Source organism: Mustela nivalis (genome assembly GCF_964662115.1).
Source record: "Mustela nivalis genome assembly, chromosome: 1".
NCBI classification, from domain to species: Eukaryota; Metazoa; Chordata; class Mammalia; order Carnivora; family Mustelidae; genus Mustela; species Mustela nivalis.
The window spans coordinates 124,294,821-124,310,475 of record NC_139020.1 but is presented as its reverse complement, the minus strand read 5'-3'; the positions used below and the strand labels follow the sequence as shown (position 1 = coordinate 124,310,475).

Genomic DNA, 15,655 nt, shown 5'->3' with positions numbered 1-15,655 from the left:
CTGAGCAGAGAGCCCGATGTGGGGCTTGATCCCAGGACCATGGGATCATGATCTGAGCCAAAGGCAGAGGCTTTAACCCACTGAGCCACCCAGGAGCCCCAGGAACATTTGTTTATGAGTCTGTGTGGAGTGGGGAAGAATGACCTTTCTAGCTAGACCTTTCTAGCAGAGTTCCAAGCCAAGGTTCCATAAAACAGACTGATAAAACACCCGTATCAGTCTAAGAACTAATTTCCTTAGTACATAAAAATAAGTATTCAATAGAAAAATGGATAAAGAAAATGAACAGTGAGCTGCCAGAGATGACTGTAGTAAGATATTGACTGCAGAAATGCTTGTTATAGCAAAATACTGGAAATAACCTAAATGACCATCGGCAGGTACAGTTAAATTATTATAAATATCCTACTGTCCTGATACGGAATGGTATTCAAGAAGTTCTAGAACAATGTATGTAGGACTTTGTGCTGGGAAGAAAATAAGAGGGCAGATATATATATATATATATATATATATATATATATATATATATATATATATATATAAATGTTCACATATGTATGGATGTCTTGCAAAGAGAGAAACTGACAGTGGTTGCCTTTGGGGAGGGAAATTGGAGGCCTGGAGATTAAGGATTTGGATATGGTCTTATATTCTACTATATCTCCTATTCTTTTTTAATGTTTTACAAAATGCCTTTAAGTTAAAAACTAAAAATGAAATGCCTGTCACTCTTAAAGAAATCATTGATTTTCCTGGTCTCCAAATGGTTTAACTTAAGGTGACTGGTTGATTTTAGGTAAACTATATATACTGTCACAGTGACTCAGTTTCCCCATTTATAGTACTGGGTCTTACTTACACAGTCCCATGAAGTGCTTTAGAAAAATGCCTGGTGCAGGCGCTGAGGAGGAAGAGCGAGCCCGGACGGTGCCTCTCGGCCGAGTCGCGGCGCGGGCCAGGATGACGACCTCGGGCGCGCTGTTCCCAAGCCTGGTGCCCGGCTCGCGGGGCTCCTCCAACAAGTACCTGGTGGAGTTCCGCGCGGGGAAGATGTCGCTGAAGGGCACGACCGTCACCCCGGACAAGCGGAAAGGGCTCGTGTACATCCAGCAGACGGACGACTCCCTCATTCACTTCTGCTGGAAGGACCGCACGTCGGGCACCGTGGAGGACGACCTGATCATCTTCCCCGACGACTGTGAGTTCAAGCGCGTGCCGCAGTGCCCCAGTGGGAGGGTCTACGTGCTCAAGTTCAAGGCCGGCTCCAAGCGGCTCTTCTTCTGGATGCAGGAGCCCAAGACCGACCAGGACGAGGAGCACTGCCGGAAGGTCAACGAGTGCCTGAACAGCCCTCCAATGCCGGGCGCGCTGGGGGCCAGCGGGACGGGAGGCCACGAGCTCTCCGCGCTGGGCGGCGAGGGCGGCTTGCAGAGCCTGCTGGGGAACATGAGTCACAGCCAGCTCATGCAGCTCATCGGACCCGCCGGCCTCGGAGGACTGGGTGGGCTGGGGGCCCTGACCGGGCCGGGCCTGGCCAGCCTCCTGGGGAGCGGAGGGCCTCCGGCCAGCAGCTCCTCGTCCAGCTCCCGGAGCCAGTCCGCAGCCGTCACCCCGTCCTCCACCACCTCTTCTACCCGAGCCACCCCAGCCCCCTCTGCTCCAGCGGCCGCCTCCGTGACCAGCCCGAGCCCCGCACCCAGCTCAGGTAACGGAACCAGCACGGCAGCCAGCCCAACCCAGCCCATCCAGCTGAGCGACCTTCAGAGCATTCTAGCTACGATGAACGTGCCGGCCGGGCCAGGAGGCGGCCAGCAAGTGGACCTGGCCAGTGTCCTGACGCCCGAGATCATGGCACCTATCCTTGCCAACGCGGACGTCCAGGAGCGCCTGCTGCCCTACCTGCCCTCTGGAGAGTCACTGCCGCAGACGGCGGAGGAGATCCAGAACACGCTGAGCTCGCCCCAGTTCCAGCAGGCTCTGGGTATGTTCAGCGCCGCCTTGGCCTCTGGGCAGCTGGGCCCCCTCATGTGCCAGTTCGGCCTCCCTGCAGAGGCCGTGGAGGCCGCCAACAAGGGCGATGTGGAAGCATTTGCCAAAGCCATGCAGAACAGTGCCCGGCCCGAGCAGGAGGGGGACGGGAAGGACACCAAGGACGAAGAGGAAGACATGAGCTTAGACTGATCAGCGGTGTCCCCAGGGGTCGGGTTCACGGCTGCCGACCTCAGCCATGGGGCTGGGGGCGCGGCGCATGCCCTCAGCTCCGTGCCGGCTTGCTGAGAAATAAAGGTCTTGTCTTTTACCTGCAAAAAAAAAAAAAAAAAAAAAAAATGCCTGGTGCATAACAAGCTCAGATAAGGCTACCAGTTAAGGTGTTTACAGATAAATGACCCTGCAACGTTAGGCGTGCTACAAATAATTTTTCTGTGGTAGATCCGTACAGTGAAGATTTTCTTAGTAGACAGTGCGGCAGGGAAACCTTGGGGCTTTAGTTTGGATAGGTATCTTTGAGCAGCATCCCAAGCTGGTTCTGTCACCATATCACTAACTTCTCTGCATTTGTCTTGGCTATATCAGCTTTAAGGTGCTCTGAGATTGATCCTTCTGGAATTCTGATTTCAGGACACCTCCTACCTGTTCATCACTGGCCCGGATGTTGTGAAGTCTGTCACCAATGAGGATGTCACTCAGGAGGATCTTGGTGGTGCCAGGACCCATACCACCATGTCAGGTTAGAGTCCTCGAGGCTCACCTTACTGTTTTTAAACACTGAGAAGTGAACACTGCCAAAGAGAATAGCGACAGTCTTTTATAAATGTCATTTAACTGGCCAATTTCGAGAGAAGTGTGGTATGGTGTATTTTACAGATATAATAATAAAGATAGGTTTAGTACCTCAGATTTGTTAAACAAAAGCAGGCTACTACTAAAGCTTTGATAGTCTTTAAAAATTTCGAACTTACCGAAAAGGTGGCTGCAAGAGATATAACGCTATATATATGTATACACACACACACACACACACACACACACACTCTGTTGAACCTTTAAAAATGCTGTCTTATGACTTTCTTTGAATCCAAAGTTGAGGTATGTCTTAGATGGCAGTATCACCAATTGCCATTGGCCAGGTATGATCATAATGTGCTGGTCATGGCCCATATTTTCATAAACTTGGTCATAGCTCCTCATCTTTTCGAGGATATATGCCACACATGCAGAGTTCAAAATGTACAAAGATTATTTTGTACTTCGGACTGAAACAAAGGTTATTGTTATATAGAGTGGCATAGTATTATTAGTAGTAGGGCATGAATCTGGCATTAATGAAGACTTTGTTGTTGGAGGAATGATGGGAATTCCATATATTTTTGGAAAAAGACATCAGATTATGAAAGGATTGTCTGCAACAAAATAAGCAGTGTAACTAAAGTCAGGAGAAATTGCCTCTTGGAAAGATTTCAAAGCAATGAGAAGCTGGTGTGACCGATTTGCACACTTCAGTGGTTAAGACATTGGGTCATCACTTAGTTGTTGGCATTTCTTAGTAAGTCACACCTCCTTTACATGTGTGAAGTCTTCCATTTGATGAAATATATTTGTGTGTGTGTGTATTTTTTTTTTTTTTTTTCAAAGAGATGGTGGGAGGGGCAGAGGGAGAGGAAGGGAGGAATCTTAAGCAGACGCCATGTACAGAGTGGAGCCTGACATGGAGCTTGATCTTAAGACCCTGAGGTCACGGCTTGAGCCAAAATCAAGAGTTGATGTTTAAATGACTGAGCCACCCAGGTGCCCTGAATATTTTTTTTTGAAAGTCCGAGCTCTTGTTCCTACCCACAAAACTTGTTCCTTTTCCATCTCAGGTTGGCATGAGCTTTGACTCATTCCTTGCCCTCAGCTCTGCTCAGCTCCGTCTCTAGCATATAGCTAGAATGAGAACTCTTCTCATTGCTGACTCCCCCACAGCTGGTCCTTACACCTTTATCTCAGGGTTTGGTAGCAGTTTTTTTTAACTGGGATCTAAAGTAAAGTTGAATATTGGTGACAGCTGATGTATTTAGCTGTAACTCCAGAGTAAGACCTAAATGATACTCTATATGTACATTCCCTTGTTTTTAAAAACAGCTTTATTGAAATATAGTTTGCATAATGTACATGTGACATACTCAAAGTATACAAGTCAGCGATTTTATGTATTCATTGTTTTTCAGTTATCCCCACAATTTTAGAGCCTTTTCCTCATCCTCAGAAAGCCTTGCATCCATTAGCACTTGATCCCCGTTTCCTCTAAACAATCGACCTCTAGGCAGTCACTGATCTACCTTCTGTTTCTGTGGATTTGTCTAGAATATATGTGGAATGGAAATAAATGGAGTCCTGCAAGATACAGTCTTTTGTGAATGGTTTCTTGTCCTTAGCATGCCATTTTTAAGGTTAATCCATGTTGCAGCATAGATAGTGTTTCCACGTATGACTCTACCACATTTTAGGTATTCATTGATCGGTTGAACACATAGATTGTTTCTGCTTTTTGGCTGTCATGAATATGCTGCTGTAAACATTCATGTACAAGTTTTGTGTGACAGGCTTTTGTTTCCTTTGGGTATATACCTAGGAGTAGAATTTCCGGGTCACTTGGTAACTCTCACTTTTTTTTTTTTTTTTTTTTAAAGATTTTATTTATTTGTCAGAGAGAGAGAGGAGCGAGAGTGAGCACAAGCAGACAGAATGGCAGGCAGAGGCAGAGGGAGAAGCAGGCTCCCGGCTGAGCAAGGAGCCCAATGCGGGACTCGATCCCAGGACGCTGGGATCATGACCTGAGCCGAAGGCAGCCGCTTAACCAGCTGAGCCACCCAGGCGTCCCAGTAACTCTCACTTTTTGAGGAACTGCTATGCTCTCCTTCAAAGTGGCTGCACCAATTTATAAGTATTTCTTGAATAAAAACATTCGGTACTGAGCATGAAACAATTTATTCAGCAGATGTTCATTGCATGTCTGCGTGTCAAGCATTATTCTATGTGTTAGGAATAGCTTTGTGAAAGGAAAAGACCCCTGCCTCCAGGTGGCTTATGTTCTAGTACAGGAGATAGACCATAAACGACCTGATAAATAAGGACATTGTGTAGTATGTTAGAAGGTAAACCGTGTTATTGAAAAGGTAGAACAGGGATTATTGTGGTTTGAAATAGGATAAGAGCAGACCTCACTGTGAGGATAGCAGGTGAGCAGATCTGGGGTTAACGGCATGAACATCTAGGGGAGAAACATTGCAGGCAAAAGGAGTAGCTGATACAAAGGCCATGAGGAGGGAGGGTGGCTGGCATGTTCAGTGAACAGCAAGGAGGGTAGTTGGAGACGTGATATAAATCTGGCTTAAAAAGCTCAGTTTGGGGGCGCCTGGGTGGCTCAGTGGGTTAAAGCCGATGCCTTCGGCTCAGGTCATGATCCCAGGATTCTGGGATCGAGCCCCACATCGGGCTCTCTGCTCAGCGGGGAGCCTGCTTCCTCCTCTCTCTCTCTGCCTGCCTTTCTGCCTGCTTGTGATCTCTGTCAAATAAATAAAATCTTTAAAAAAAAAAAAAAAAGCTCAGTTTGGCTTCTGAGTGGAAAAGAGGTGGTAGGGGAAAAGGTGAAAAGGGAATCTGGGAGAGAGTTTCTGGTCTTATTTTCTCCATCACGTCTGTGGTGGTGTTTGGCAGTTCTGTGATTTCAGAGTATTCTTTTTTTTTTTTTTTTTTAGATTTTATTTATTTGACAGAGAGAGATCACAAGCAGGCAGAGAGGCAGGCAGAGGAGGTGAGGGAAGAAGGCTCCCCGCTGAGCAGAGAGCTCGATGCTGGGCTCGATCCCAGTTCTCTGAGATCATGACCTGAGCCAAAGGCAGAGGCTTAAACCACTGAGCCACCCAGGCGCTCCCAGAGTGTTCTTGAGGAATGATGGCTTTGTTCATCACTAGGGCCAGGAGGTTCCCCTCCTTCACCTTCACCATTCCTGAATACCATGAAATTATGTGCCAGCCATTATTCTTTTCTTTTCTTTTTTTTTGTTTCCAGCTTTATTGAAAGCTAAGTGATCTATAAATAGGTGTAATTCTGGACGTGGGACTTTAGTGGCTAAGATGGGCCTGGGCTCTCCCCTGTTAGAACTGATATTCTTGGGGAGTTGTCATTCAGAAAATAGGGAAGTGGACAGACAGGTGTTGTAGGGGAGGGTGTGAAGAAAACGCCTGCACGGGATGGGAATGACACATGAGGGCTAGGGAATAAAGAAAGGCTTGACCCTGCCAAGGTATGGGTGCAGAGCAGGGGGGACAGGCTGCGCAAGCTGCAGATCAGCCTGAAGGTGTCCCATCCTCACAGAGCTGTTAGCACAGTCTTCTGCAGACATGCCCTTGGAGGGACAGGTGGACATGAAATAGCATCTTTGGGCTGACAGGTGGCCAGGCCCATTAAAGCTTCTCTGTTTTCTCAGGTGTTGCTCACAGAGCTTTTGAAAATGATATTGATGCCTTGTGTAATCTCCGGGAGTTTTTCAACTACCTGCCCCTCAGCAATCAGGACCCGGCTCCCATCTGCGAATGCCATGATCCCAGGTGAGTTGCCAACGATAGCACCGACTCGCATTTTGCAGGCTGGCTAGCCCTTTTCTGGTTCCTCTGCCCTGGCAGGACCTGCAGGGCACAGGAAGAGCCAGTGACTGCACTACTGTGCAGCTTGGAGTAGATTGTGGCATGGAGCCAGCAAGGTACCCAGGTGTTGGCATGGTGGTAGCATGTCTGAATACAGGAACAAAGAAAGATTTCTTTGTATTCATCATTTTTTCTCCTTGTAATAGCTGATAAATAGCTTGGGAGTAAAAAATGCCCCACCCCCAGATGACTTCTTAGAGTCTCGATTTGTCCAGAATTGGAAATGGAAGTATTGCTTGTTTTGACGCAAAATGTGAAATGGTGCAGACAGCATGCCCTTTAGGAAACGTGGCCACACACACACCTGCCTGTGATAGTCCAGGGGGGACTTGCTGGCCATCCAGTGAAGAAGACTTTCTCTCATTCTTGGTATTGGGGCTGCTGCCTAATATAGGCACACCACTTTGAAAGCCAGGGGTTCAGCTGGGGAACTATTGCTCCAGATCTCTGGCTGCTTTCATCTCCATTTTGTTTCTACTCTGAGGGGCAAACTTCAGACTCAAACTATTTCAAACTCATTTGGCCTGGACTTTGTTTTACAGAAGAGATTTAGAATTCTGTCTCACAGGAAGAAGCCATTTTTGGACAGTGCTCTGTGGGATGGACCTGGGCTCCCCACTCCTCAGAGGACCTAACCAGTGGTGTATTATGTGTAGTCATGAAAGGGAGGAGTGATGGGCACAGCCTCCTTTTCTGAGAAGCTATACTATTTGGGGTTCTTGAAAAGTTTAGGACATCATTTGAATGTATTAGGGCTCAGAGGCCTAGGAATGACTAAATATCCTGATTAGGCCCAGCCATATCTCCTTCCAGTTTGATCCCAGAGTAACTATATGTATAAGTAGCAAATGAAAAGTAAGGGAAGACTTGATCCAGTAGAGCTATGTCTGGTTCCCTAGTGTAGAGTTCTCTGGGAAGTTGGGATTGATGGGGCATGTGGCTTTACCAGTCCTCAGGCAAGGTGTGTACACTTCAGGGCCAGAACAACCCCTGCCTGCCCACATGGGCCAAGAGGGGATGAGAGCATGCGGGAGAGGGGCATGTTGCTGCAGAGTCCTCCTGTGGCGGGGGAGTGGACCCTGGCAGGCTCCCTGATCAGCCACATACATGCGTAAGGAAACAGAAAGCTCTGAGCCTAAGTGACTGGTTAGTCCTCAGTGATTCTACCCATGAGAGGGCCTGCCATTTTCTTTTTTACAGAAGCTCCAGCAGGTTTATTTTCTAATGGGATGTGAATCCACAGTGTTCAATAGCAGAACTCTTAGCTTTGCATTTCCAAGTCCTTATTCTTTTATTTTTAACATCCCAGGAAGTGAGAGCAAGACTTGCCAGAACAGTGTGGTCTTGACTGCAGTGTCCTATAGTGCCCCCCACACTGTGGGAGGTACTGAGAGAGGATAATTGATGGAACCACATTCAGGAGAATAAGCTTTTTTCCCCCCCTATATATCAAAACAAAAATCTTTTGGGTTACTGTCAAACTCAGGCTCAGTTTGACATGGTGGTAAGAAAGGAATGCATCTTTCAGGATACTTTGCAAGCCCAGCAGGGACAGAATCCACTCATCCCCCCACCCCCACCCTGGCCCTTTCACTCCAGCTACTGGCCCTTCCTGTGCTGATTGTATTTGCTTCTTTTTCTATCCAAAGTGACCGTATGGTTCCTGAGCTTGACACAATTGTCCCCCTGGAATCGACCAAAGCCTACAACATGGTGGACATCATCCATTCTGTAAGTGCCACATTTGCCGGTCTTGTCTGTGCTAGCTCAGCCACATCTGTGGTCCCTGTGCTTTGGCATAGGGAGGAAGTACAAAACCCACAGGCTTTGACACTGGACAACCGGGCAGAGTGTGGGGTGGGCACAGGACAGGGGCCACTCAGTAGTGTGTTTTAGGAAGAGCTAGTGATGGTAGCTATCATACTGGCTTTCCTGGACTAGAGGGCTGGAGGGAAGAGGAGCCAACTGGGCCAGTAGATTTCAGGGGTTGTTAGACAGCACTGAGAGGTACATAGAGAAGGGTCTGTGTCCCCAAAGTCTGGAGTTGAGGCCAGGGAGACTTTTTGTTAGGTACCTTTGTTTGGAACCTTGCGCTCAGTGGGTGTTTGTTTCTCCAGAGAGATGGAGAACAAAAGTACACGTGACATGGGTAGTTTTAGGTCCAAAAAAGGCTTTTAGTCCAAAGAAGGTAAAATAGGGTCTCTGTCATCAGGTCCCCTAATTCTCCTTTTGCTCTGTAGAGCCCCAGCTGCCGGTGGGACCTGTGGGTGCTGGAGGAAAGCCCCAGAGCCCTACTCTAGTTAGGCTGGGCCCTCAGTCTGTCTGACCTCCCCTCAGCACCTGTTTTCATCTTCTTTACTTCCTAAGGCTGGATCTAACCCCTTTCTTCTCTGCTTCCCACTCTGGTGAGATGACTTGGGCATTTCCTTCGTGGAGAAAATTGAGAGTTTAAAGTTCTTACTCCCTGTAAGTGACCATTTCTCCATCTTACTGTCCTTCCATGTCTCCCCAGACTCAGAATGAGATGCTTCCACCTGGGCTTCAGACTCCATCCTTCCCCATCTGATGTCTTGCTTTCTTGACTAGACAAAATCTCTTAATTTCTTCTCCCTTTAACTTTTCCCTCTAGCCATGAATACATATAAGCATGTATAGATTTTTTTTTTTGGCTGCTAAAAAAGAAAAACAAAACCTCTCTTAGTCCAAATCCCTCTTAACCCCTCTTAACCCAGTTTAATTGCTGTCCAAATTCTTCTGTCCCTTTTCATTTAAAGCCCTCTTTTCTTTTCTTTCCTCCTCACTGGAATCTGGCCTCTGGTTTTCTCTTGAATGACAGACCTGCTTATGACTTCTCTAGTTGCTAAATCCAGGGGAATACAGCATGAAATAGTTATAGTTACAGAGGTAACCATTATGAAAAAATACTTTGCTTAAGTAACAAAAAAATGTATATCAAACGGATCCCAAACAAAGTGCATCACATAGAGAAAGCGAAGACTTTCCACACAAGCCTCTGAGAGAAACCACCATCCTGACTTTTGACTGTGTAAATTAGTTTTTGTTTGTAAGTTTTTTAACCACTGTATAAATGGAATCCTATGGTGTTCTGTGTCTTGCTTCTTTCACTCAACATTGTGTTTGTGAGATTTGTCTGTATTTTTCTCATTGGTCTCTTCAGCTTCTTGTATGAACAGACCATGGTTGATCTACTGTTGGTGGGCATTTGGGTGGTTTCTAGTTCGGGACTGTTACAGACAGTTCTGATATGAACACTCTGTTGTGTGATTTGGTAAGTAAATTACACATTTATGTTGGATCCATACCTTGGAGTGAAAGTACCACATCATAAGGTGCTCATGTGTTTACTTTAGTAGATATTGCCAAAGCGGTTTCCACGGGATTATGTCAATTGGTACCCCCAACCCGCAGCATCTAAGGGTTCTAGTTGCTTCACATTCTTTTCAACACTCAGCTGCTACCATGATGTCTTCATTATTGAGAGTTTATGGATGCTTTTACATTTAATAGGGATAGTTCTTCTTCTTCTTCTTCTTTTCAGTTAGCCAGCATATAATACATTATAAGTTTTTGTTATAATGTTTAGTGATTTATTAGTTGTATATAACACCCTGTGCGCATCACAATACGTGCCCTCCTTAATACCCATCAGGTGGTTACCCCATCCTACCCACCCCCTCCCTTCTGTAACCCTGTTTTTTTCTCTGCTTGTTTGCTTTTCCATATGAACTCTAAAATCTGTTTGTTTTGTTTGTGGGTAGTGGTGGTGGTTGAAATAGGGAATCCTGTTGTTTATATTGAGATCCTTTTAAAATCATGTACTAACTTGGGATAATTGATGTCCTTATGTATCTGAAACAATCTAAAAACATAGGTTGCATTTTTACTTGTTAATGTGTACCTTTTCCTCTTGAGGATTCTTCTAAAGATTTCCTTGTATAGGTTTTTCATATTTTTGTTTAGTTTATTCCTAAGCATCTTATCTTTTTACTGTAAAGAGAGTGTTTTCTATCTTCTAAACATTTTTTTTTGGTGTATATTAAATTACTGATTCTGCTATCATCAGTTTTCTTTCCTATTGCCTATTAAGTTGTCTATTTGTAATAATTTTTACTGTTAATTTTTTGAAATTTTCAAAGTGTAATAGTATACTAACTACTTGAATATAGCTTTTTTTTTTAAAGATTTTATTTATCTATTTGACAGACAGAGATCACAGGTAGACAGAGAGGCAGACAGAGAGAATGGGGGAAGCAGGCTCCCTGCCGAGCAGATAGCCCAATGTGGGGCTCCATCCCAGGACCCTGAGATAATGACCTGAGCTGAAGGCAGAGGCTTTAACCCACTGAGCCATCCAGGCATCCCTGAATATAGCTTTTTAAAGTAAGTTTTAAATTTTAATTCCACTAGAGTTAACATACGGTGTTATATTAGTTTTAGTTATGCAATATAGTCATTCGGTAGTTTCATACCTCACCTTGTGCTCATCACGACAAGTACACTCCTTAATCCCCATCACGTGTTTCACTCATTCCCCACCCACCTGTCCTCTAGTAGCATCAGTTTGTGCTCCACAGTTAACAGTCTTTTTCTTGGCGTCTCTCTCTCTCATTTTCCCTTTGCTCATTTGTTTTGTTTCTTAAATTCCACATAGGAGTGAAATTATATATTTGTCTTTCTCTGACTGACCTATTTGACTTAGCATAATACTCTCTAGCTCCATCCATGCTGTTACAAATGATAGGATTCCATTCATCAACTGATGAACACTTGGGCTGCTTCCATATCTTGGCTATTGTAAATAATGCTGCTATAAACAGCATTTTGAATTAGTGTTTTTGTATTTTGGGGGTAAATACCCAACAGTGTGATTACTGGATTGTAGCGTATTTTATTTTTAAATTTTTGAGGAACCTCCATACCATTTTCCACAGTGGCTGTACCAGTTTGCATTCCCATCAGTAGTGCAGGGGGATTTCTTTTTCCCCACATACTCACCAAAACTTGTTGTTTGTTGTGTTGTTGATTTTAGCTCTTTTGACAGGTGTGAGGTAATATCTCATTGTAGTTTTGATTTGCATTTCTCTGATGATTGATGTTGGGTATCTTTTCATGTGTCTGTTTGCCATCTGGATGCCTTCTTGGTGAAATGTCTGTTCGTGTCTTCTGCCCATATTTGATTGGATTATGTGTTTTGGGGGGATTGAGTTGTCTAAGTTCTTTATGTCATTTGGATACTTACCCTTGATCATATGTGTCATTTGCAAATGCATTCCTCCATTCTGTAGGTTGCCTTTAGTTTTGTTGGTCGTTTCCTTGCTGTGCAGAAGCTTTGTATTTTTACGAAGGTCCCAGTAGTTTATTTTTGCTTTTGTTTCTCTTGCTTCAGGAGACCTACCTAGAAAAATGTGGCTAAGGGCAATGTCAGAGACATTATTGCCTGTGCTCTTCTAGGATATCTAAGGTTTCCATTTTCACATTTAGGTCTTTAATCCATTTTGAGTTTATTTTTGTGTATGGTGAAAGAAAGTAGTCATTCTTTTATTTTTATTTATTTATTTTTTTAACATGTGCTCCACAACCAGCATGGAGCACAATGTGGGGCTTGAACTCACTACCCTGATATCAAGACCTAAGCTGAAATTCGGAGTTGGATTCTTAATTGTCTGAGCCACCTAGGTGCCCCAAGAAAGTAGTCATTGCTTTGCATGTAGTTGTCCACTTTTCCCGGTGCCATTTGTTGAAGGGACTGTCTTTTTCACCATTCCATATTGATTCCTCCTTTATTGAAGATTAATTGACCATATATATTGTGGGTTTATTTCTGGGCTTTCTATTCTGTTCCATTGATCTATGTGTTTATTTTTATGCCAGTACCATACTACTGGTGGCATTATGACAGCTTTGTAATATAACTTGGTCTGGAATTGTGATCTCTCCAATTTTGAGATTGCTTTGGATATTTGGGGGTCTTCTTTGGTTCCATACAAATTTTAGGATTATTTGTTCTAGCTCTGTGTAAAATGCTATTGGTATTTTGATAGGGATTGCATTAAATCTGTAGATTGCTTTGGGCAGTATAGACATTAAAATTTTTTAAATTTAAATTCAGTTAATTAACATACAGTGTATTATTAGTTTCAGAGGTGGAATTCAGTGATTCAGCAGTCTTACAGAATACCCAGTGCTCGTTACATCACATGCCCTCCTTAATAGACATTTTTTTTCAAAGATTTCATTTATTTATTTGACAGAGAGAGAGAGATCACAAGTAGACAGAGAGGCAGGCAGAGAGAGAGGAGGAAGCAGGCTCCCCGCCAAGCAGAGAGCCCAATGTGGGGCTCGATCCCTGGAGCCTGAGATCATGACCTGAGCCGAAGGCAGAGGCTTAACCCACTGAGCCACCCAGGTACCCCTCCCCTCCTTAATAGACATTTTAACAGTATTTGTTCTTCCAGTCCATAAACGTGGAAGGTCTTTCCTTTCTTTGTGTCATCTTGAATTTCTTTCATCAGTGGTTTATAGCTTTCATCGTAGGTCTTTTACCTCTTTGGTTGTTTATTCCTAGGTCTTTCATTGGTTTTGGTGTAGTGGTAAATAGGATTGTTCTCTTAATTTCACTTTCTGCTGCTTCATTATTAGTGTATAGAAATGCATCAGATTTCTCTCATGGATTTTGAATCCTGTGACTTTACTGAAATCAGTTATCAATTCTAGTAGTTTTTCAATAGAGCCTTTAGGATTTTCTCCATATAGTGTCTTGCCATCTGCAAATAGTGAGAGTTTACATCTTCCTTACCAATTTAGGTACCTTTTATTTCTTTTTGTTATTTGATTGCTACAGCTAACACTTCCAGTACTATGTTGAATAAAAGTGGTGAGAATGGACATCCCTATTTGCCTGACCTTAGGGAAAAAGCTCAGTGTTTGCCCATTGAGTATGATGTTCACTGTGGGTTTTTCATGTAAGGCCTTTATTATGTTGAGGTATGTGCCCTCAGAACCTACTTTGTTATTGTTTTGGTTTGTTTCCTGGTTTTTTTTTTAGAGAGAACACATGTGCGAGTGGGGAGGGACAGAGGGAGGGAGAGAAAAAAATCTAAAACCAGATCCATGCTGACATGGGACTCTCACATTTCTGAGATCATGACCTGAGCTGAATTCAAGAGTTGGGTACTTAACCGACTGAGGCACCCATAGTGCCCCTGAACCTGCTTTGTTGAGGGCTTTTATCATGAATGGATGTTGTACTTTGTCACATGTTTTTTCTGCATCTATTGAAATGATCATATGGTTTTTATCCTTTTTCTTATTGATGTGATGTATGACACTGATTATTTTACTAATTTTAAACCACCCTTGCATCTTTTTTTTTTTTAAAGATTTTATTTATTTATTTGACAGACAGAGATCACAAGTAGGCAGAGAGGCAGGCAGAGAGAGAGAGAAGGAAGCAGGCTCCCTGCTGAGCAGAGAGCCCGATGTGGGACTCGATCCCAGGACCCTGAGATCATGACCTGAGCCGAAGGCAGCGGCTTAATCCACTGAGCCACCCAGGCGCCCCCACCCTTGCATCTTGAGATTAAATTCCACTCTATCATGGTGTTAAATTCTTTTTTAAGGTATTGTTGGTTTTGGATTGCTAATATTCTGCCGAGGATTTTTTGCTTTATTTATTTTTTTATTCTCAATATAGTGCATACCTTCCTCCATGTCCATCACCCAGCCACCCCATCCCTCTCACCCTGCTCTCCTCCAGCAACTCAGTTTGTTTCCTGAGATTAAGAGTCCCTTATGGTTTGTCTCCCTCTCTGGTTTCAGCTTGTTTCATTTTTGCCTCCCTTCTCCTGTGATCCTGTTTTGTTTCTCAAATTCCTTGTATCAGTGAGATCATATGAATCTTGTCTCTCTCAGATTGACTTATTTCGCTTAGCATAATATTCTCTAGTTCCATCCACGTGGTTGTAGATGACAAGATTCTATTTTTTTGGTGGCTGTTTAGTATTCCATTGTATATATATATATGTGTGTATACACACACACACACACACACACACACACACACAAACACATATACGTATATATACCCTTCTTTATCCATTTATCTGTTGATGGACATCTAGGCTCTTTTCATAGTTTGGCTATGGTGGATATCGCCACTATAAACATTTGGGTATACATGTCCCTTCAGATCACTACATTTGTATCTTAAGGGTAAATACCCAGTAGTTCAATAGCTGGGTTGTAGTATTTTGAACTTTTTGAGGAACCTCCATACTGTTTTCCAGAATGGCTGCACCAACTTGCATTCCCACCAGCAGTGTAGGAGGGTTCCCCTTTCTCTGCATCCTCACCAACACCTGTTATTCCCTGACTGGTTATTTTTAGCCATTCTGACTGGTGTGAGGTGGTCTCTCACTGCGGTTTTGATTTGGTATTGAGTGATGCTGAGCACCTTTTCAAGTGTCTGTTGGCCGTTTGGATGTCTTCTTTGCAGAAATGTCTGTTCCTGCATTTCTTGATTGGATTATTTGTTCTTTGGGTGTTGAGTTTGATAAGTTCATTGTAGATTTTGGATACTAGCCCTTTATCTGATATGTCATTTGCAAATATCTTCTCCCATTCTGTCAGTTGACTTTGGTTTTGGTGACTGTTTCCTTTGCTGTGCAGAAACTTTTGATCTTGATGAAATCCCAGTAGTTCATTTTTGCCCTTGCTTTGTCCTGCTTTGTTGAAGATAAGTTGACCATAGAGTTGAGGGCCCATTTCTGGGCTCTCTATTCTGTTCCATTGATCTATGTATCTGTTTTTATGCTAGGACCATTCTGTCTTGATGATTATAGCTTTGCTGTTAGAGCTTGAAGTCTGGAATTGTGATGCTGCCAACTTTGGTTTTCTTTTTCACGACTTCTCTGGCTATTCGGGGTCATTTCTGGTTCCATACAAAT

The 15,655-nt window shown here is 43.8% G+C and overlaps 2 protein-coding genes across 3 annotated transcripts in view; both read left to right on the top strand.

The window, feature by feature from the left end:
- PCCB (propionyl-CoA carboxylase subunit beta) overlaps positions 1-15,655 on the top strand; it is a 102,836-nt gene that overhangs the window by 42,376 nt on the left and 44,805 nt on the right. For both annotated transcript variants that reach the window (XM_082690928.1, XM_082690929.1), the window contains 3 exons: positions 2,623-2,731; positions 6,473-6,593; positions 8,339-8,420. In XM_082690928.1, coding sequence (XP_082547054.1) covers positions 2,623-2,731; positions 6,473-6,593; positions 8,339-8,420 — 312 coding nt within the window. The remainder of the gene's footprint in view (positions 1-2,622; positions 2,732-6,472; positions 6,594-8,338; positions 8,421-15,655) is intronic.
- LOC309873398 (proteasomal ubiquitin receptor ADRM1) lies at positions 897-2,302 on the top strand. The gene has a single exon (XM_082748942.1). It carries the CDS (start codon positions 964-966, stop codon positions 2,182-2,184), a length of 1,221 nt encoding a protein of 406 aa, XP_082605068.1. The 5' UTR covers positions 897-963; the 3' UTR covers positions 2,185-2,302.